Source organism: Poecile atricapillus, chromosome 4, assembly GCF_030490865.1.
Source record: "Poecile atricapillus isolate bPoeAtr1 chromosome 4, bPoeAtr1.hap1, whole genome shotgun sequence".
Classification (NCBI taxonomy): domain Eukaryota; kingdom Metazoa; phylum Chordata; class Aves; order Passeriformes; family Paridae; genus Poecile; species Poecile atricapillus.
Genome location: NC_081252.1, coordinates 35,913,329 through 35,937,974, shown reverse-complemented (window position 1 = coordinate 35,937,974; position 24,646 = coordinate 35,913,329). Strand labels below are relative to the sequence as shown.

The 24,646-nt window shown below is 37.3% G+C and overlaps 1 protein-coding gene across 6 annotated transcripts in view; it reads right to left on the bottom strand.

Moving 5' to 3' along the window:
* The window catches only part of RAPGEF2 (Rap guanine nucleotide exchange factor 2), a 183,096-nt gene that overhangs the window by 94,050 nt on the left and 64,400 nt on the right, over nt 1-24,646 (bottom strand). For all 6 annotated transcript variants that reach the window (XM_058837522.1, XM_058837521.1, XM_058837518.1 and 3 more), the window contains exon 4: nt 14,021-14,104. In XM_058837522.1, coding sequence (XP_058693505.1) covers nt 14,021-14,104 — 84 coding nt within the window. The remainder of the gene's footprint in view (nt 1-14,020; nt 14,105-24,646) is intronic.

Here is a 24,646-nt window from a genome sequence, read left to right as displayed (position 1 = left end):
TTCAAATTTAATAGATTTACTAATAAAACAAAACATCAAAGTACTTCAATTAAATGAAACATCTAAAGCCACAAGCAACACATGGATTTTTATAAGCACTTACAAATAGAGACAGCCAAAAACTTGCAGGTATTGAGGTGACTTGTTCTATTCTTTCCCTTATCATCACGACATTGGAGGACAAGGCAGTTTTCTCCAGACACGACCCATCCATTTCCCCAGTTCCCCAGACATCCTCACACACGCACACACAGATGCTCTTTTCAAAGCTCGCAGGAGAGGCAGCAGCTACTGAAGAGGGAATGTTTCTCTATCAGCATTCAGCCCTGTCCCCTCACCCTGGGCCTCCACATTCCTGTTTTCACGTCAACCCAGCTCCCAAATGGAAAGTTATTTCTCAGCACTGGAATGTAAATGCATTCATCAAAAGTGATGCAGAATCTGAAGGAAACCTCACAACACCAAGAAAAGGCTTTTCAGTGTTAAGTCCTTTTCTTTTGCCCTCTTAAAAACTCAAAGATCACTCACATGGAAAATTCAATTTCACTAATGACAATTATTTGGCAAAAAGCACAGACAAAAATTTAGGGTTTTCTCTACAATATAATCTTAACTTTTATTTTTTTTTTTATATTGCCTACATTACATTAGCTTAATATTTTGGTAAAACTATTTCTAAGTCTCCCAAAGAAAGCTCCACAAAGTATGGTCATCCCTATGGTGCACATTTTTCAGGCAGATAATACTGTTATAGTTTTATATATATGTAATTGCAATATTTTGAACAAAGTTTCTGGTTGAGAATAAAATCTATTTAATCGACACTTCCTCTGAATCAAAAAGAATATTCTATTTAGACGAGTTGTAATGAAAGGAAGAATACAAGTAGCAAATTTTCTTTTTTCTCCTTAGAATCTTACAGGGTATATGTATGCAAGAAAATAAGTTCCATACAGATTTTGCTTTTTTTCAAATAACAAAATTTAGAATATCATTAAAGTAGAAATGTAATGCATGAATATTGAAGTATTTTATGCCAAAACTTGAGAAATCGAGATATTCAAAAACTTTCTTTGTTCTGAAGTTTTCAAATGAGCGGTACAATGGGTTTAAGTTCACTGATGTTCAGTATTTGCCAGTGCAGAACATCTAAATAAACATGGAGATTAAAGTAAACATTATCCTTCTCCCACCTTCACTGCAACCAATCCTTATCTCTTCAAGACTGTATATGAATAAATCTGTAAGCACAAGGCTATGCACAGTTCAGTTTAATTTCTCAAGCTTTTAACATATTCATGATAAAAATGGATCTTAAGTTACATAAACCCAATACTTCAAAGCACTTTTTGTGAAAATTACATTGCTTCAGTTGACACCTACATTTAGGAGAATCAGAAAAAACTATCAAAATGAAATATAGAGGCATTTCATGAAGCATATTTAGAATTTGAAGTTACGTAAAGTGTCTTCATTTGCTCTTAGGTAGCCCTCACCCTGAAAACGCTATTATTACCATCACCATTTACATTCAAGTGCTATCCACTGCATTTCCAATCTTCCCTCTATCCTCCAGTTCTCAACATGAGAGCAGAGAGGAGTCCCCATCCCACTGGATGGATCATGTGCCACATGTCCCACCTGCACACACCACTTCCTCACGGTAGTTCCATGACTGAGGAGATCATGGCAGGCACCTGCTTTCCATCACTGCATCAATTATTATCTGACGACACAGAAACACACATGAGCAGAATGTCTGGTCTCCAAAACATCCCAAATTCAAATCTTGATGTAAAAATCAACATTCAGCTAACAACATCAAAATGTCAGTTAGTTAGATTTAGTTGTAAAGCAGTCACACTGAATTCCTTGATGAAATATAGAGAAGGAGGAAGTAGATGTCTAGATGGGAAACAAAATGGGGACTATTTTCTATCTGCCATTTAGAGAGACAATAAGGGATTCAGTCAAGTTTCAGCTCATGCATCTTTTCCATTAAGAACCACCATATTTCATTTTGGTATGTCCAGAGCAGAATGAAAAGCATCAGCCCCTCCACATGGTATATTCTAGCCAAGCTAGGTTTAGCAGGGTTTCACATCAGTGTGCTCCGAAACACAGACCTCCACCCAACCCATCCTTGCCAAGGAAAATAAGAAAGTTACAATTAAGAAGCTTGTATACATGCACAAGCCATTCCCAGGGGAACGCTTAAGTGCTCTGATGAAAACTAAATTTGGCGTGGCCATTTCCTGACCCCTCAGAAAAAAAGACAGAGTCCATCATGCATGCAGAGCCACTCCAACGCGAGCAGCGCTCCGCTGGGGATGGTGCAAGCTGGGAAGGCAGCAGCGGATTTCCCCACACTTAGAGCTGCACACTGGAAACTATGAAAGCAAGAGTTTGTCTACTAAAACACAACACATCATTATATAGAACATCAAATTATCTGATAATATAGGCCAACTTCTTTGATTCTCATTTGAATCAGTGCCTGTCTTTTAGGAAAAGTAAAGATGCAAGGAAAGCCCAAGCTGCTTTTGACTTGTAATAACTATTCTTTTTAATTAAATGTAGTGGTTACCTGCATATCAAAATAATAACTAGATTAGCTTTTTTTTTTCTTTTAACGTATTTAATTTCTACACTGTAACTCTATTTATAGTTTTTTGTGGGGTTTTTTCAGCAAGGGCAAACAGCTGCTTTACAGAAATGCTTTTCAGTTGAAAGGAAAATTGAGATTCTGGCAAGTTGAAGAGGCATTTGCAGAGCTGTCACTACTTGCAAATCCTGGAGACATGAGCTCACTGCATACCATGGATAAGGATGATTAGGCTTATCCAATGTCATATGATAGCTTAGATGTTTACAGTCTCAGATACAACAGCTCATGTGTCAGGGAAGGGACTCACTTGCGATATCACAGCTAAGTACACGCCACTCAATAATACCTGGGAGGAGTGTTTCAGAAGAGAAAAAAAAGCCTCAGACATCACTGCAGCTCCTTGCTTGACTTGGGACTCAAACCACCCGCTGCCTGTGGGGGAAGAGGAATCATGGTGCCAAGGATAATAACCCTGCTGCTGCAGCAGGAGGGTGCAAAGAATCCAGCAAGCCAGACAGGGAGAATGCCTGATGACTAACCCAACCATATTAAAACTACAGAATAAGCACATTTGTAGTAAATTAATGCTTTAAATAGTTCCTGCTAAAAGTGTGTAGAAGTTAAACTCCAGCTGAAAAATTCAGTGAACCTCTTCAGTATTTTGAACGCTTTTTGTTAGCATCCTTACAGATGACAGATATAGTGCTTTATCTACGTAATACTCATAGGGATTTAATTCTTATGCAAATGCAACCCAGATCAGAGGTTGCATTAATCTGCTAATTTATAGCTGACTACTGAAAGCACTTCAAAAGAAGTTCCTGAAAACCCACTGTGAATAATTTGAAATTAGCTAGATTCTGGAGGTTTGCTTCCATAGAAAGTCCCCTCAGTCAACCCTGAAACATATGCTTTGTGATCTTCACAGAGTTTTTCTGTTAGAACAGACTACTCTTTCGAAAAGTGAGGTTAATTTTAAAATATTACCTGGTACAAGAGTGAATATGGTAGCAAGTTTGACTGGTTTAGATAGAAAACTTAATTGTGTAAAGTTCCATATTTGTCGCTTTTCATTTTATCTTTTCATAATGTAACATCAAAACAAAAACATTAAGATGCAAAATGGTTAAAAACACCATCTGAAAAAGCGCGTTTAAGAATAACAAACTGTTTTGCAAATTTACTGTACAAAGGGTAGATGCTCAGGGTCTTGATAGCAGCAGGTGACCCTGAATATTTTTCAGACAAGAATACCACATATATATACTACACAAAAGAAACATTTTGATGGCATTATTCTGTTAAATTCAAGATCTATATTTATAGACTAATTATACGATTATATAAAGAAACAAAACTGGAACCTAGTAGAGGCAACAACAAATTTAGCTTGTTGCAGAAGTTCAGCTTTGTGACATTTCTAGTACAGAAAGCTAGAAGGCAGGTACCTCATCAGAACACCTAGGAATAGATCCTTCTTTGGGAAAAATTATCCTTATTTTATCTTTAAATTAGAAGTGCTTGTATTATTTTATCTTGGAAAACATTCAAAGATTAAAGTTTTTTTCCTAACCTACTTTTTTTCTTATTATTTCAAATAAACGAATAAATAAATAAATGGTTGAATAAAGACAGCTTTGCTTACGCTTCATGATATTGACGCCTGTGTTGCCATGGAGATCACTGTGACATCACAAGATCTACATAATGGTCTCAAAGAATGAGAAGTTGTTGGAAAACATTACTTAAGAGGCAAGACCTTGTCTAAACACAGCTTGGCTTGTTAACATTCATGAAATTCATTAAAACAGAGGAGTATTTTTCCAATGTCATACAAAGACTTTAGATGCGAGTTTCTAAATGAAGACATTTTATGTTGAAAAATACATAATAAGCATTTTTAAGTCCCCCTAGAGACTTTCATAATTAAGGTATTACAAATTTCCAAGTCTTTTTTAATTATTTAAATAACTTGACATGTCATCTAGGTTTTCAGAAGTAAAACAAGACCATATATATTGACACTTTCCACACACACTCACACACCTAACTCAATACAACTAATTCATTCACATGGAGAGCTAAACACATTACCTCAAGTAATAACGAGTTTCCATAAATCTATTAGTGCACAAAGCAGATGTATTCAAGATAAATTTGTGTATTTGTGAATGAATAAACAAAGTACATCAGTGGAATAGTAGTGACATTTTTGTTTTAGCTATTTATATTGTAATCTGAAATATAAATTATTCCTCACTTAAAATGTTACTCACTGTCTTATATCCCTGGATTTGTTTTTCAGAAATATTTTAAAATTTTAGTATCAACTGAAAGAAAACTCTCAGACATTCTTAAATCCTCTACAATATGGAGCAACATTTTGTTAAAAAGACCATTTGTGGAAGAATTACAATAGTGGAATCATTCTAAGAAACAAGACAGTAATTCTAATTCCTCTCAGTTATTCTACAGTCCTCCAAATACATAAGTAAACATCATTACTTCAGCATATCATATTGTCCTTCAGCAAAATTAAGTTTATGAAAGTTTAGATCCTGAGAGGTTCACATGAGGCAAAGAAGAGGCAGTGTCCTCTGTCCCCTCCCTCCACATGGGTATAACTTCTCCTTTCGGTATTCTTTGTGCTATTTTTGTTCCTTTGGTTGTTATTTTGAGGTAAGCAATGATCAGATTACTTCGGTTTATTGCACTTATAAAACTTGTCCAGAGATTCTGAGAGCACATAAAACAAACACGGTCTTCCTTTTGACCTCAGCAAGAATCCTATAATGCAGTTTTTTCCCATGTAACTGAAGGGGACTTAGATGTTTTGCAGGTTTGTACTAAAACTCAGAACTTTAAGTACTATTACTTTGAATCAGAGGAAATCTTAAATCAGAAAGAAGAGATTACATAATAGGACACCTCACCAGCTGGAATATCACCTGTGGAAAAGCAACAATTTTCTTCAGACAGATAATTATAATTAACACTGTAAGCATTAGCAGATACCCCAATGCAATGGGTCTCACATTTAACTTTTAAATAACCATTTATTTTATTACACAGATAATTTTCTCCTGAGTTTCTCAGAAGGAGTTCTCAATTTTTTTCCACATCTCCATTTGTATGCAAGCAATTTATTATGATTTCAGAAAACAGCTTTTTAATATTAAAATCAAAACATAAATTTTAGAAAGAAAATACAAGTGTGAGTACCATTGAAATAAAATGTATCACATAATTATAATGTACAGAAGAGCAGTAAAAGCAAAAGCAAAGATGAACGATGTTTCCAAGATTGCTTAGATATTGTTCTCAATGACTTCAAATTTTGACATGCTCCATTAGAGACCCTAATGCTGGGATTAGAAAGGTGCCTCCAGCCAATGAGACACAAAATAAACTAAAAAGAATCAGTAATGAAACCATACTGTTTCAAGGCCAGCTTTCACTGAGCACATTTTAGAAACCAGGCAATCAACTAACCTGCACCAAAATTTTTCAACAATGAGAATACAATGTCCTCAGGAAAAAAGTGAGTGTTTTCAGTGGAATCAATCTTTTTCACACCCAGACAGGGGGTGGGGCAGAGGGGGGCATGGGGGAAGATAATAACAAGAAAAGCCCAAAAAAACCCCATCACCATCCCAGCATGTTTCCCCCAAAAATTAGTCAAAATTTTAATCCAATCTTTATAAGATTTATAGAAATGGGATCTGAGAGGTGGTATCAGTCAGAGCCATCAAAAATTACATCTCCTCTATCAGCTACCTTAAAGCATTCTTCTGTCTTTTCCTCTCCTGTCCTACTCAAAAATTATGCCCCATGAATCTAGTTTGTTAAACTCTTCTGCATAATTTTATTTTCTCCTTATGGTCTGTTTCAGTTACTCTGAGCTATTAAGATACAGTCATGCTTACACAGATAAAATCTATTGCTCGTGTTACCTCAGATTCTGTTTTGCATTGGCATTGGCAATATCCCACTGAAAAAATTTTATTATATTTAATCTGTATAATAAATGCAAAAAAAACTTTAATTGGTTTACAGCAAAAATCTCCATAAAAGCACTGGTCTGGATTTATAACGTTACATACTTTGTTCCTATGCTCTAAATCACAAGTGACATTTTTTCATTACAGCAGATACCCTTAACTTTTGAGTATTTTCACAAAAGTTTCAATGGGGAAGATAAACACCACTGAAGTGAATAAAGCATAATGTAAGAAAAGCCTAACTTCTTTATTTATTTTAAATGTACCAACAGTGTCAAGAAATGTCATCTCGACCCAGCTTACAGTTACCATGCATGAAACAATGAAAAACCAAACCCAAGGATCTGATGAATCTGAAAGCTCTGCACCAGCAATTAACGGTGTCTCCCCTACAGAAAGCATATGAAATTGTTTCGAACATTCCACAAATGCCCCTGAGCACCACCAGGTGACCCAGGCCTTCTCAAGCCCATCGTCAGGTCTTTTGCATTCAAAGAGACACAAGTCTGTAGCACTAAGTATATACATCTAGAAACTGGTATAAGGTTTGCATTTGTGAGAGCTCCTGAAGTTTGCTTTTCTCCTACCATGAGCATTTCCATCCCTGAAAGCTTCCGTCTCCTTAAGAGGAAACAAAACAACTCGGGCTCACTGAAAAGACATTCAGGTCGTTTGACACTTTCAGCTTCATTGTTATCTTGTCATTACAAACTTGGAAGAAAGCCTGGTAGCACCAGACACACAACGCTGAATTTCTATTTCTGTTTTCAAAAGATGCCAGTGTAATAGATTAAGTCCCCTAACACTTTATCAGTCCACAAAACAAAATGCCAGTAGCACTGAAATATGACAGGAACAACAGCAGACACCAGCCAATCTCATCATTTAGGAACTGTCTCCTCTTCTATTTCCCAACACCTCAGATACTGTCATGATTGGTTTCAGACCTCAAAGAACTCTTCAATTACTCAGCAGAACAGAAGATGGACGGGATAAAGGATAAATTAGCTGTAAAAATAATTTTAAGTATTCATATTCAAAGAAACCTGTACACCATTTTTTTCAAACTCTAAGGACACTTTTGGGTGGCACAGAGCCTGTGCTCCAAATCACAAATTTTGCTGAAATAGCAGGTGACATCAAAAGGCCCATCAGTTTACGGCTCAGCTCATTCAGCTACAGCCAGAGCTGACTGTGTCTGAAGTGATGAAGTCAGACTCTCCTGAAACCCTCTCTGCATGCCCTGCCTGCCAGCCAGTCCTCAGGGAGCTGGTTTCAGGCACAGCCCCACGGCAGCTCCAGCTCCTCCAGCACCTCCTAAGGAAGCCTGCAATGACACACACAAGCGCGTGCTGGATTTCACCGGTACCACCGACCACGATACCAACAGCAGATTAGCAAATTCAAGGTACATGGCCAGATCAGGCACTCCCAGTAAAATGTTACCTCTTGTAAGCAAGATTTTATTTTCTCTAGGAGTCTGAGTCTCAATAAGTAATCAAAGTCACACGTGCTGTAGAAAGTCTGATTTTCTGCTTGTGGGTAACAGTAAGCATCTCCATCCAAAAGGACAAATGCAGTCTTTTGGGTAAATGCAGACAGTACAAAGCAATTAGTGTTTATTTCTCAGTGTCTACTTAAAATTCACTGTGAGTAATTCATGATAGCCACACAGTCATAAATGGACTGACATTACCACTACTTCCAACTTCCTCCTTCAGCTTATGATCTCAGTCTTTCCTAGATTAAATCCTAGGATCACACTCCTTCATGCTTCAGTTTCAATTGATGGGACTGAAATGCTGAACCAAGGCATTCAAACCAGACAGAGGACAAGGCAGCAGGGGGGTCAGCCCACAACAATACCACATACTATGTCTTCCCACCAGCTCTTAGAGATACATAATGATGAGTATGGCTTCAGAACACCACCAGCTTGACACAGACCTACCAATACAACGAACAGGTCACAGGAAAATACAGCATACTGAAGTTTTCCATTCAAGACAGAGTTCCAAGCGCAAAACTAAATCCAAAGCACACACTTCCAAGTAACTTCTTAAACAGACTTGGAACTATAACCTGAGTTATTTTTCTCCATGAACATCCAGTGTATGGTCTTGATGTTTCCATCACAATGCTACAAATCCTTAGCCATTATCAACTTAGAACCTGGTAAAAGCTAAGTAAGCTCCACACAGCTCTTGATCAACTCCCTCTGCAGCTTAAACAACTAGCAGTTCCCAAAAGTACAACTCTGAGCCTCCAACAAGTCCATTGTTCTAAAACTCTGTTTCCTGCTCAGGGGGAAAAGAAAATTCCTTTCTAGGGGATTTTATCACCGTTTAAATATTTGTGTATACTGATCACTCTCAGTTAAAATCTGAGTTTCATTCTGTTATCTCATAGGTTTCAGCCAGCAATAGCCATAATTAATAAACACTAAGTTACAAATATATGAGTCATACTGCGAGAAGGATTTTATCATTGTGATTAAAGCTATCAGCATAATTTTACTGACTCAAAAGATCAATCAAAGGCAATTCTGTATTCAGAATATAAACACACCATCAGTTAGATATACATAAACCCCACAAAACAGCATGATTCAGACATCACAAAAATTAGGAAGTACATTTCAGATACATAAAGCTGTATAAATGCATGTAGATAGCCAAAGGCTCTGCTCCAGCACTGTTACACCATTCATTACCTGTCAAAATAAAAAAGTCTGCCAAAATCCCTAACAAATTTTATCCTGAAAGGTTACTTTCATAAGTTAACGAGGATACACATGGATGAAGACAAAACATTTCTGTATAAACTGAGTTTTGCTATTGCTTTACACACATTCAAAAGAAGTCCATAATTTATTCAATGACTCTCCAATATGACTAGATATTCCATTCCATTTCTGAAATTGTTTTAGTATGGGAAAGACCAGAGGGCTAAACCATCAATATTTAAACATATACATCCCTTCTAAATTTGAAAATAGTGAAAAACAGATGTTCTCTCCCCTTCAAAACTTAAATCTTTTAATTAGAGGAAAAAAGCTTAAATAATTGCTCCTGTATGTAAAATCTGTGAACTTGCCAAAGGGAAAGCAGCTCTCCAACGCCACATGAGGCAGTGAGGGGAGAGCTGGCTGGATGATGTAGCAGCAGTGAAGGAAAAGAGGCTGCAGCAAGGAGACAGTAGATGAGCCAGCAGTGAAAACCAAGTGTAAAGGCAGGTTTGTGGGTGGCAAGTCGGCACAGTGGGATGCCTGAGCAGCACAGCACATACCACCCAAGCACAGCACATACCACCCAGAAAGGCTCGAAAGCATTCTAGGAGAAAAGCAGAAAACCCCAAGTACCAGAGCCAACAGTCTGAGAAAAACTGCCCAGCAATGCTGTATTTTGTTGCTGCTAAGGGACAGCTGCATCCTCTGGTCATGGAGACCAAGAGCAAGCACGAGGTGAACTGTGGGAGATGTAGGAGACTTTTTGGTGCTGCAGCTCCCATTTCAGTAATACAAAAGAAGCCAGTGGCGTCTACACTAGCAGCAAGGTTCTGGTACAAAAACCACACAGGAAGTCCTAGCAAATGACCAAAGGTGGTGAGAGCATGGAGCAGGCCAAGGCAAGCTAGAGGCCATTCCAAAAGACATTTGTCACACGGTTGCTGGCAGTGGCCATATGAAAACACAGGAGAGCCAGGACAGCCCTCAGGGAATCGCATTTTCTGCTCATTTATTTTCTGGAGTTCATACATAAACCTCATTCTACCACGGTGAACTGCTTCAGGGTACAGATGCTCGGGAGAAATTATGAGGGGACTGAGTGTTAATTTGTGCTAGTTTGATGGCCATGATGGGAGGAAAGAATTAAGGACTGTTTAGTTTAACATAATATATGCCTGATACGTTAAAGTAAAGGAAGAAGTTTGTAAATATTAATAGGAAGTTTGGGGGGAAAGAGGTAGAAGGGAAGAGGGATAATCTTCCTCATATTAAACTGCCAAAATAAATTTCACCATTGTAAACCACAGAAATTAAACAGGAGAACAAGACAAAGCTTTACCTTACACTACCAAATAAATGGCAGCTTTAACTGTTCAGAGCACGATTATTTAAAACTGTGGATCGTATGTTTTCCCAAAATAATAAATTAAAGACAATATAATCTAGCCTTATCTTATGCACACTATTTGCTAGTTGAAGGCTTGGAATTTGAACAAATACAAGCTAAACTGTATTACAACAGGGAAACAATATTAAACTCATGCTATTTTCAAAAAATAACAGGCATAGCTTAGATGTTAACATTTCCAAAGCTAAATACTCACTTTAGGACTTCATGTATTCCATCCAATATTCCATCTTGAACAACTATTTTTTTAAATTTGGAATTAGACTTGTTCAGTAGCTAGTTACAAGTAATTTTACAAGTCATCCAGTACATTATGTTTGACACTCATTTCTAACTATTTCAACAAGTAGCTATTTGCCCATATCTTATACACTAGTAAGCTGGTTAATTTTGGACTGCTGTACTATTTTTTATTTACATGGGTTTTAGTAGCATTGTTGCTGTTACTGTTCATCTTTCTTATCTCATTGCTGCTTGGAGTAAATTGTTCTCATCCCAACTCTTGATCTCTCCCACCAGAGAGGGGAGAGGAGTGAGAGTTGTCTGGCTTGGGGAAGTCTCCCTGAGGTGGGGGGCAGTAAATTAGGGTGTGCTGCTCCTAATCCTCAGCAGTGCAAAAGCAGGGGTGTGGTCATTTCTTATGCTTTTAAACAGCTTCATAGCAAGTGAAGGGGATATTTTTAAAAATATTCTTCTTCCCAACTATATTTTAACTATCTGCCAAACCTAGTGTCTCTAGTGAAACAATTTTAAATGGTATCTTAACACTAGAAATGAAAGCCATGGACACAATGATTTGGAAGAAAGAAATACAGGAAGTTTACCTGACATAACATATACAACAAAAGAGCATTTCCAGTGTTACTCACCAACCAGTCTGAGGATGCTACATCTAAAACTAATGCAAGCAAATCAGCTAACAGAGGACCCAAATGCAAATAACATGCTGAGCATATGCAGTCAAATTCATTAAGGTACTTGCAAGAGTCAGCTTAAGTCTAGTGACAGCCCTCTATCCTGCTCTGTACAGACTCACATGCCAACTGCCACAAAGTTAAGAGTAAGATCAAATTCTGCACAGGACTGAGAACAAACCTGAAAGGTTGTAGGCAAGTTTGTCCACTAGGTCAAGCAAACAACTTATCCAGTAATCATCTTTTGTCCACTTTTGACACTACTCTTTAGATTCTGGAATACCACCTTATCAGCTCTTTCTGGACAGCAGCCTTCTCAGTAGATTTCACTCCCTTTTTTCTGAGCACAGTAAAATTTTATTTTAGCATTTCTACTAATCAGTCTCTTTTGCCCAGTATGTATATCTGAGCAGTTTGCTATTTCTCTCCCAGCAATTCACTGGCAGCGTAAGTAAAGATGAAAAACTGAATTTTATTGATTTCCTTACTAAATAAATAAATTAATAAATCACCTCTTAGCCACCAGTATTCCAAATCAGAAATTTAACTGGGTGCTCTCTCGCTTTTTCCAAGTTTCTGATTCATGGATGAGTCCAAAGCCCAGTTGCAACTTAAACATTTACAAAGAAAAAATTCTGATTAACCTTGTCCTAAATTTTAATAAGGCACTCACCTACCCTTCAATGACTACAGTTTCTAAGCACAAAGCCTCTCACTAGAATGACTCTGGTTTTACTCTCCCAAAATACTTTCTATCTTATATAATTAAAGTTTCTTAATTTTACTTATTTTAACTTACCTTTGTTAATTAACAAATTGTCTCTCTTGCATTTGCTTCCCAAGACACCAGCTTTGACATCTACTTGACTTCATCTACAACTATAAAACCTATTCTTATGCCAACTTCCATGCCTGTACTTCACTAAGGTATCGGACATTGTCCCAGATGTCATTTTACACATTTCTGCGTATGAACAGCACTTGAATGTTCTGCTTATTGTCACAGGATCTGTAATTTTCTGTTCATTCTTCCAGGAAGAGTCTCAAGCTCACTGTTTATCTTACTCAGTATCACCTCTCTTCAAGTGTCCAAGTGAGTGAGGCACAAGCATTGCTGTGTTTCAGAGGAACAGAAGATTCCTGCCATGGACTATGATACAACCCCCCAACATTAATGCAGATATTATATATCTTGTTTCCTGTTATCTAAAGGTAGCACTTACTTCCAGCTTTCTTCCTGGCAATGCCTGCTCATGGATGACATATGGGACAATTTGCACTCTTCCAGAAGTAGGGGTCCTATAATCTGTTGTTGTGCTACTTTTTCCAATAATCAGTTTTGCACCTTTAGCATAAACTATTAAATGGCACATCTAATAAATCTTTTTATCAGCAGTGCCTGACAGACACGAGATGTTTGACTGTGCCAAGAACATGCCACCGTCATCAAATGGAAGTCCCGAGATTTTTGCACTGCTCTCCCTCCCACTGGAAGGCAGATTTGAAGATCTAATGTTTCATACACCACCCAACACTAGCCATGAAGTGGTTTCCCACTGTTTAAAACTGTAAAAAAATTTCCAGTGCTTTCATGATACTATACAGAGACAGGTCGTTCTTTCATTCTGCTTTTCACAAATTTTATTACATGCCATATACTTCAAAGGAGCTTTTTACAGTAGTCTGAATGAATATGCATAGAACCAGCATTTTAAAATAATTCTGCTCTGCTTCCATTAAAATTATCAAGCTCAGTGACTTTAGTCTAAAATAATTGCAATGACTTGCAATTTTTTCCATAGCTCCAATTTTTTTTTTTTTTTTTTTTTTTTTTTTACCGGAGCAATATAAATTTTGAGTGCCTCACACTCAAACTTTTCCATGTAAGAAACCACTCTTCATTGAAAATCCATTTGCATGAAGCACAACCTTCTACAGAAGCAGCAAAACATGCAGTAACGTGATCAAAGCATATGCTAAAACATGAACCAAAGACCTGTGCACAGTAAGTAAAGACATCCACATCCAAGTTCTAGTGCACCCTATAATTTGAAGTTTGATTAACTCACAAGAAGAGACTCAGTACTTCACTCCATCTGTCAGATTTTTAGTGGTTTTACTTTTTTAATCAACAACATCTGCATGACACTTTGGACAGTTATACACTGTCCACAAAGATGGACTTTGAATTCCAGATATGGGCATGAAACACCACAGCTAGTAAAGGCAGGAGACATGTGCTTAGATTTGCTCTTCTTTGTTTCATTAAATATAAAATGCTATCTTTTAATGCTAAAAAATCTCTATATCTCATGATTTATGTTTAAAATATAGAATGCAGTACATTCATAGCTGACATACCTGCTCCTTGGAAGAAACATGGATTCTTTAATGAAGACTGAACCAGACAGCAGGATATACCAACAGGTACCAATATCATCAGGGCTGGAATAATAAAAATAAAAAAATTACACAGTTTAAAACATTTGATTTAAATTACTCACAGCAGTACCAAATTTGCACTATAAGGAACATCAAAGAGGCAAAAAATGCTCCAAACTATGCCAGGAAGACACAATTCAATTATTGAGAAAATAATTCCATGAAACTATTCTAATTTCCACCTTCAAATATATGCATTATCAGAATGCTAATTTCATTTACTTGACTTTATTAAAAGCATCCATTTATCTATCCATCCATCCATTTGGTAACTGTAAGTGATTAAGGGAAGCCAAGCTACAGTAAATATACTGTATTGTATTCTGTCAAATGCACTGAAGAAGAATGACAGTTCTTCAGTTCTTGCTGAAGAGAGCTCTAGCATCTCTCCCTCTATAAATAAAGGCATCCTTCCTCAATATTAGACATCATCTTCTCAGCCCTTTCTTCAAGACAGGAATTTTTCTTTTGGCATCAGCATGCCTTCCTACAAGGTGAGAGACCATTGGAAACATTTGATGTTAATGATGTTAAGATGGTAAACCTACATCAGATTTGCCAGTCATCATTATCTGCTGCTGCTAAGCACTGCCCCTTTCATGTCTCTTCCTGGCACCAAAATAAATTCCCAACAAAAGGGGCAAAAAGTTTCTTTTCCCCTCTCTTCAACCTTAGAGGAACTGGATGAGGAAGACTTTGTCATCCAGGCCCAATTTATTCTACTGTAGATTCAGCTGTTGCTCCTTGAGTAATACAAAATCCTTTCCATATGCTTAGACTCTCTTTGGATAAGTAAGTTCAAACAATGTTTGGACAGGACCATAAAATAGATTAAGGTTACTAGAAATAGCTGCAGTCTTATACCATGTTGAAAGTCAGTGCTGAGAATCTCTGTACTGTACTTCAGTTTCTACCACTCCTTCTTCTTCCAGAGAACCTGACTAATTGAATTCAAGACTAATGGAGTTAAGAACTGCATGAGCATTCTTATCGAAAACCACATCCCTGGTGACACTAAGAGATGAAGATTACTTAATTAATTTGTAGCACCTTCATTTTTTAAATTATATGTCTCAAGTCTTTAGCAACAACTAGGTCTACTTCAAACAAGAACAGCCCACATCTTTTAACACCGATGACAGCATAGTATTAAAAATCTAATCTTAATTCTTAGTAGGCAATGTACACGTTAGCAGTGCACTTTTCATCTGAAGAACTGCAATTTAAGAAGTACATACACAGCGGTCCTCAAAACAAGTGTGTTAGCCTAAAAGAGCTGAGAGCAAACCATCCAATCTAAAATCATGCTCCATTTTCATTTCTCACTGTATAATATAAGCATGAGAGAAAGGACAGAAACATAGAAAATTAGCAGAGGAAACTGAGAGGACACAACATATGGCCAAGAACAGAGGAGCTGAATAAGAAGATGGAGCTTGTATTCCTTTTCTAGCAGCCAGTGTCCTGACCAGTGAAGTGATGCACACACCAGACAAGTGACAACATCTTCAAAATCAAGATTTCAGGAATACTTCTTTATACTGATAGATCATAGAAAACAAAGCAATAACACAGTCCTACAGCTAAAACAACACCATTTTGATTCACATAGCTGAAGCATTCTGAGCTGCCCATTCTGAAATGTGCCTCACTTGCTGGCTTTTCACATGGGCCTGTATCACCCTCAAACTTGTTGGTCTAGAAAAATCAACACTGTGCATAAGTGCAGAGAACGAAGTTAAAGCAGATAACTAAAGAAAACCAGCACTTCCTACAAAAATATCATTCCTAAAAACATAAACATGCACCTGAGTTAAGTTACACATCTTTAAATATTCCTTCTTTCCCCAGGAGTCCTATGCTGGGCAGGCATACAACAGCATTGCTGCTGAACTGTAAGTTTGGTAGGTATTTGGGGTTTTTTATGTTCTTTAATAGCTATCATTCTACATACAAATAACCTGGACTAATTACCACAGTTAAAAGTTTCTGAAATAGAAATTTTCAGCAATGGATATAAACAAAATGATCTCCCAAATACGTGGGAAGTAACTGTACTAAGATGTGAATAACAATTTTTCCATGTGGATTACAGCACATTATATTATCACATAAGTTTTGTGGTCTTGGGGGTGGTATATTTTTTTTTCCCCCCTTTTCCTAAAAACTGGCAGTTTGGCCAAATATTAAAGTGTAGTCTGATAGTACAGAACCTGGGGTGACAGCTTTCATTATTCTAAAGCAAAAGTAATCTAGAAGATCTTATCATGCTTCCAGAAAGGCATTTCCAATGGTAAAATAATTGAAGCAGAAAAAAGTTAAGCTAATAGAAAGTATTTTAACTTCTTTAAATCTACTAACATGCAAGTTTTATTCTCCTCCTTTTAAGAGCTGATTACCTTTTTGAAATCCTCTCTTAAACCACCTATTTGTAAGGAGCTTCAGTTATCTTTTCTCATTGGAGATCTTTTAACTTCAAAGGGAATAGCAGCTACTGGCTTTCACAAGCACTAGTCAATATGTTGAATGTGCAAATTCTTAAGGCTACTTTTGAATCTACCTTTGAATCATTTAACAAATACCTAGAATGATTATGCAATCAGCTGCAGTGGTTTGATTCTTTTCTTATTTGATCACACACAGCATGACTTTTTACTCAGTTAATCATCCAACTCGGTTTTATCTGTTTTTTTGCCAATTCACAGGTTTATTCTCTTTCTCTGCAAGCTGGCTCTTCAAAAGTTGTTGCTCCTTCTCACTTATCTGTCATGAACATCATACTTTATCCATTTTGTATATAAGCAAATGAAGCATCTGCTCATTTGACAGCTGAAAGAACTGATTAAAAAAAAATCAAACTTGAGGAATACCATCTAATTTGATTTGTTTTCCTTTTGCTTTATGTGCACTTAATAACTGGTTTCATTTTTACGGTTACATTTGAGTAAGCTCTAAGCTATTTGCATCATGCATAGCTACTGAACTTAACACTTCAATTATCTAAATAAAAAAAAAACCAAACTTCAATATTGCTGTGTCACAGTAGTGGAATATTACTACAGAATGCATCTGCATTCAAGTATCTTCCCTGAATTACACTCTGTATTCTTCTAAAACTTTCACTGTCAGCCAAAACATCATAAATATTTCCAAGACAGTCTTCAAGAGCAAAGAACACAGATAGGTATTAATTCTCTTCATTTTTACAACTAGTAGTGTTTTAATATAGTCTTGAGCAAAACATCTGAAAAAAATCCCACGTGTACAGCAAACACATTACATTCTCCAGAACCCACATGCCTCTCTCAGAAAAAAAAAAGCAAATGAAAGACTGATCTATTCCTTTCATATGAAAATATATTTAACTCCTTCACTTTCAACACTTGCTATACTCTCAGTTGATTAGAATTAAGCCTCAACAAAGCCATTTGGCAGCCAGCTTTTGCTAGACAGTACTGTCACAAGAAACATGTGCAATTCTTTTATTTTAAGGATTCTGGACTTTCCACAATCCTATTCAAACATCATGTGGCTTACAATCAAGCTTCCATGTTTTCTGTACAATGCTTGACATTTTCTCATCAACAGGGCATTTGCATTCTTCAGGACTTTTGTGCCTGTAATGAAAGGCAGAAGGAACTATAGAAGAAACTGATACTGAACTACAAAAGCACTTCTTCAGGCCACCTGAGGACTCATGCAAATACCATTTTACCCAACAGAGAACACTCACATTCGAAAGGTTTTCTTTGCAATTGCATTTCACATTTTATTTTAAACATTAAAACTGAATTCTAGAGAATAAGCCTAATTATAAAGTTTTCTTTCACTGCTAGAATAGTGCCTACCCCTGACAGCCCACAGAGGAATCTAGAAAATTTATTTGTCCTAAAGATATTTCTTCTGCCAAAGAGACATCAGCAAATTGTTCTTAAAAAGCTTTATTGTGGACAGGACACTTCCCTGACTGGGTTTGCAGGAGGGCATTAAGTCCACATAAGCACTTCACCAGGAATTAGCTGAAGCAGGATTGATGCTGATGACCTTTCCACAAAGGCATCCTTCAAGAGACACGCGGGGGTTTTTCAGCTTAGGAAAGTTAAGGGGAAGGTTCATAGCACCTGTCAGTCAAGCTGATGTAAAAAGGAAAGACATCTGCTGAGGTAAGATCTTTCCTATTACTAGTTTAGTAAGGCTGCCACTGCTGTCCAGCATCACCACCACAACCACTGAAGCAGCAGCTGTCACACATGAGGAGACTGGAAGTGCAGTGAAAGCTCCACAAAGCAACGGAGTGGTGAAAGGTCTGTAAGGAGTGGCTGAGGGAGCTGGGGGTGTTCAGCTTGGAGAAAAGGAGGCTCAAGGGAGACCTTATCACTCTACAACTGCTTGAAGGGAGGCTGTAGCCAGATGGGGCTCTTCTCCCAGGCAGCAAACAATAGGAAAATAGCCTCAAGTTGCCCCAGGGGAGGTTTAGACTGGATATTGAAAGGGTGGTCAAGCACTGGAACAGGCTGCCCAGAAAAATGCTCAAGTCATCATCCCTGGAAATATTTTAAGAATGTGTAGATATGCTTGGGGAGAGGGTTTAGTGACAGACCTCACAGTGCTAGGCTAATGGTTGGGCTCAATGATCTTGGAGGTGTTTTCCAACCTTAATAATTCCATGATCCACGTCAGGCTGAAAGCAAAGCTCACCTAACCCAGGCAAACAGCACTCCCTTTCCAGTTTTGAATTTCTTTCTGCACGCTCCCTCCACTCTTGCAGGGCTGTGTATGCACAGTGGGAGTGGAAATAATTGAAATTAGGAATTACTGACACATGTACATTTCCAAGCAGGCATACAAAAACCTTTGCAGGCAAGACTTTATTCTACATATCAGCCTTAAGTGACAGAACACATTGCTTCAAATAGCTGAGACTGAGGGAAAGTTGTTTGTTTTGGGATCTTTCTTCAGCTCAGCTACTGTTCTGGGTATTTATCTGGATGAAACTTAGGACTGTTAAAAGCTATACAGCCTACCAAAAGCAGCAAAGCTATCCGCTTTCCCTAGTTACAGAAAACAAGATTTATTGCCAAGAAAGTTAGATGACACAAGCAATTTATCCTGCAGAGAATCAGAACGAAGTCAACCCCAAAGTCACTCATTAGGGGCAGTAAGAACAACAAAATCAATACACACTCATTCTGTCCTGAAAATAAGATTTGTATTCTGCAGAAACAACAACAAAAGGACTCCAGTACCAAGATTTAATGTTCTTCTCTTGTAACTACTATGATAGAGCTACCTACTGATAAAGTTTTCATCATACTGAGGTTCTAGCAGCAACCTTATAGTGGTGCAAAACTGAAAGCCAATACCAAAATAGCCACCAATGTGCAGGTTTTATTCATAATCTGAGCTTTAGTTGAACAAAATTTGAATAAATCTGCTTGAAATCTTCACTCTTGTATTACAGCACTTTAGAGAGCAGAGGATTTCTTGGAGAATCCATATATAATTTCCCAGAATGTCAGAGAACCTGATTTACAGGAATTCAGGAGATAGAAACAGAAAGCCATAAATTGGATTGCAATGCCTTCCCACTGTGTTTCCCTGTTCAGCTTCCTTGACACAGTCCTTTAACAAAACTACAACCTGCAGCCAGACAGGACACCTTTCTGCTTGGCAAATTACACAAAAAACTGAAGACAGAACTGTGCAAAGAAATTTCATAGCTGTCACTAACTGTTCTGTCTGGAAACTTCAATTGTGTAATTATGCAATGGCCTATGACATCATTAGGCTGTCAGCACTGATGAGCTTAGACAGTATTTTCAGACTGAGGCTTTCACATTTTCTAGCATATGACTGTTTTCTCTGAGACCTCAGAGGCACTTAAAGTTCAAGAATCAAGAAGTGCTTATAAATCTCCAGACTGACAAAATCCAAGAAGTTTGCAGGCTTTCTCTCAGTCTCCAGCGCTTGTATCAAACTCTTCCTGCTGTGATCTGTTTATGCCCTGAGAAGGGGCAGCTTCTTATTCCCAGACCAGCAAGTAGCTACATATATGCTACTTAAAACTATAGCTTTATTTTCTAACCATATATATTTTATTTCTATATAAAGCAATCAGAAGCACTTGCATGTTTGCAACTACACAACTACATATCTGAATTATATTAATGGCATATCAAAGAAATTCTTCACAAGAAAACATGTCCACCGCACATCAATATCTGTAAGGCATCTGTCTAAAGTAGCACAGGTGTTCCAATTTTAGCTTTCAGATTTCCTGATTATTTAAGGTGCTGAACAACTGTCCAAAATATTCAGCTACAACCAAGATTTAAATCAACCTGTTGAAAGGCCAAATAAATCTCAAATATCTATACCATCTGTTACCTAACAAGTCCTGATACAGCACTTTTCTTTAAGATTTCTTTAGAAATAGCTAGATTTTAAAAATAGCAAGCCATGTAATTCTCATTCTCCATCAAAATGAGACACAACACTACCAGAACTTCTGGAATAACAAAACATTCAGCACATGCACAGGTTCAACTGAGATAATGAACATCCTAAGTATGTATAGTGGCAAAAATTTGCAAGTCTTTGTGACCACTGCTGTCAAACATGCTTTGATTCTGTCAAATAAGACATCACTTCAGTACAAAATTCAATACCTGCACTTGAAAGCACGTGCTGAACAAAAGTCTTTTGCACTTCTGCCCACCTTCTGGTCATTGGCTTCTCAGCCAACTCCTTTAAAACAGCATGTGAAAATAGCTAAGCAGCATGCAGGTCTCAGTGGAAACAAGCACAGAAATTACTTCCATATAATTACTGCTTAATATTCCTTTTGCACTTGTGTCTATGCTGAGACCTAAGCAACAGAGGTGTCATTCTCCCTCCAATGCTGGACTTCCAGCAACGCCAGATGCTGGAAGGACCCCTAACTTCAGTCACTATCAACATCCAGAATTGCTTTCCATTCAGAGCCATTTTCAAGCGACATCATAAAAAGGTCATGAATTCAGCAAGAACAATTTCTTGGTTGTGAAAAAGTAGTTTGATTTATGGAGACAATAGTTCTTTAAAATGCCAACCACTACAGGATTCATTCAAGACTTACATTTAAATTGGATATAATACTGTCATCCTACAATCTATAACATTTATAACTATTTTGATAAAAGAACTTACAAACTAAGGTGTACCTATTACATTTTCATGTAATCATACTCAGTGTTCAAAGTTAAATCAACTCCAGAAAGTAAGCAGAGTAATTCCAAAGACACTGCTCATGTTCCCAGGTCTCCACTTGAGAGAAGCAGAAACAATGGAAATTTGACGTGTCAGAACTAGGAACTCTTTCAGACATTTAAGCACTACACAAGAAGAAATCCCAAAGAACATTGCTCTGCAAGCTTATGCTCCATAGGATATTGTTCCAGCAGATTAATCTGTCTGTTTCTCTTTGCTCATTTTGGTTATCCCCTCTATGCTGAGAGCTATAAGTAGTTTATTGTTTTAGCTGAATAATCATTGCCAGAATTAGCCATTAGCCTTGAAGTCCCTTGGGATGCCAAACATGTCTAAGTTGAACAATTCTCCCAGATAGGCATCTCACTGCCTGAAGATCCTACATGCTACCACTGTAGTGTTCAAACACAGAATACCCAGGAAACTGCTTATTAACATTGTCAGCTCTGCCTCTAATCCTCCTTATTAAGCCAGTTAATCAGTTACCTGACATCTGCCAGAGCATTTCAGATGCTCTTGATCACTTTAAGAGTTATATCCCAAACACAGAAGTAAAAAGAGATTGGTATTTGATGCATCAGCCACACACAATTTTCAAATACTTTTCTTCTTATACGAACACATTGAAGTTATCTTTAGAGTGAAGATTAAAAATAAGAATAAATTTAAGACAGAGTTAAAATACTTTCAGTAACAAAACTGGTAACTCTGAATTTTGAAGTTCTGATTTTCACTAAACAGTGTGCAAATTTCAAGTTATGTCCATGATTATATTTTGCAGATGGACAAAAGATGAAAACTGGTGTCTTGACTCCCAGTAGCTACAATGGGAAATTCAGAAGAATGAACCATAGGAAACAATTCCACAGTGTGCATGAAAACAAATAATCAGAAGTATATTTTTCATTAGAGTATTTACGTTATTTGTATTTTTTTCACTTCTGAAATACAATCAGTGAAATAAAACAAGAATTAGAGATTATTGCAGGGTGTCAGTAATGCCTGTCAGCCTAAGGCAATGGATTAAACAGGCAATCAATAAATACATTATACAAATATATGCACGCAAGCTAATTGACCTATTCTCATTCATGTCTTGATATTAAACTTGTAAAGTGAAATAGCCCTTTGTATCAGAAGAAAAATTCAGAACAAAAATTAAGTCTCCTAAATCATCAGAAAACAATTACAGAAGCAGCAAAATAAAATGATCGTGCATCCAAAACACTGTAAGGTCAAGACAGACAAATCTGTTCTTGTATCTTACGGCTTCCTAATGCATCCCCAAAACCAAAGCTTTGAGTGCCTCAAAGTTCTAAGAATTACAAAAATATGATCACTTTCAGTGAAACATTTACAGTAAAGAAGATGCCAAAACATTACTTCAGTCATCTTTCAAGGAAGTCTCAAAATCAGGTCAAACAATAACATAAATTTGGAACTGGCTGTGCAAAGCCAACAGACTGTAACACTGATCGCTGACACTATTAAGAAGCCTTGATTCAGTGTCTGTTTATACAGAGACAACTGCCAAGTCCTTGACTGTTTATTTTAATGATAGACATTGCCTAAAAAATTCCCCACAGAAAATGTATCCACAACACAACATATGAATCAGGTTCCTGATTTACTGCAGTGCAGAACTGGCAATATCCCAATGACATTTCGGCAACTGCCCAATTTTTAGAAGGCACAATACACCTTTAGGAATATTTTCAGGACAAAACAGAAGAGGCCAGCCCTGCTGCAGCACTTGTTTGCATTATTAAATATATTGCTGCAGAACTTCCACAGAAACCTATGGATGTAGAAAAAGCACGAATGAACATATATATATATATGTATATATATATATACACATACATATATATACACTGCCTGAAGAGATCTACCTGAAAATTCTGATAATGACCCAGAGATTATAGAATCATTCAGGTTGGAAAAGATCTTTACAGTCATGAAGTTCAACCATTAACCCACCACTGCCATGTTCACCACTAAAACCATGTCTGCATCTTTTAAATACCCCTGAGCATGGTAACTCAACCACTTCCCTCAGTAGGCTGTGCCAGTGCTTGACAACAATTTCTGTAAAGAAATTGTTGCTGCTTTCTAATCTAAACCTCCCCAGCACAACTTGAGGCCAGTTCCTCTGGTCTTATCACTTCTTACTTGGGGAGATTCTCTAGCAATGCCTTTCCACAGTCTTTTAGGATTTAAGATTTGTATCTCTAAGATAGAAATATATACAACTACAGACCACATACATTGCATCTATAAAAGCACTCCATCTTTACACAATTTCAATAAGGCGGTCTCAAGCAGTGCTGTTCTGTTTAAAAATCATGAGACCCTGAGATTAGTTCAGCTGGCTAAAGCAGAGTTGTAATGATGTCAAGGTTGTGGTTTTGATCCCTGTATGGGCCATTCGCTAAAGAGATGGACATCAGTCCCTCCGAGTCCCTTTCAACTCAGAATTTTCTCTGAGTGTGTGTGTGTGTGTGTGTGTGTGTGTGTGTGTGTGTGTGTGTGTGAATAGCTAAAGATAGTTTTAGCTCATTTTTGTCACATTTCAACTCAGGCTACGCAGATACGTACAGCAACTTTGGCATAAATTTTTGTTGGTTTACGTGCACTGTTTTCTGTGCTCCTGAGGGTCTTCAGGGCAATATGCTGCCGTGAAAGAACCATGAATTCAATAAATATCGCTTTTATTTATTTTATTTTATTAGGACTTAAAAGCATGACTCTTGGATTCCCACTCTTAAAGACTACTCACAATTTCTCACCTGTCCTTGCACAGAACTACTGCCCTGCAGCGTTTTTGAGACATTCTGTTCTACCTCATGAAAGACACCAACATTTTCATCTAAGAAAACAATCAATGTTTGAGTAGCTACCAAGAAGTTGTGCTCCTTTATTCCCTTTCCAGATTTCCTTTGTTTCAGGATTTGATGCCTGAGCCAATCCAGCCCTCAGAAGGGCTGCATGACTAGCCCAACATCAATGCGTTTGGGTCTTCTGATTTGATCTGGTGGTGTAATTCAGAAAACTTGGCTAAAGCTGGATGGTGATATTATTGCTAATAGACCTGAGAACTTAGTTCTAATCATGGAAATTTCAAAAATAATCAGCTGAAATTATATAGCTTTATCTTTTTTAAACACTTTTCATCCCCTTTTCCCTCCCCATTCCACCACCATTCAAGCACTACAGTCTTAATGCAAGTTTTTCATTGCAGACTGCACGACAAATGAGGAATGAGGAAAAAAATCAAGATACAACGTAATTGTACAG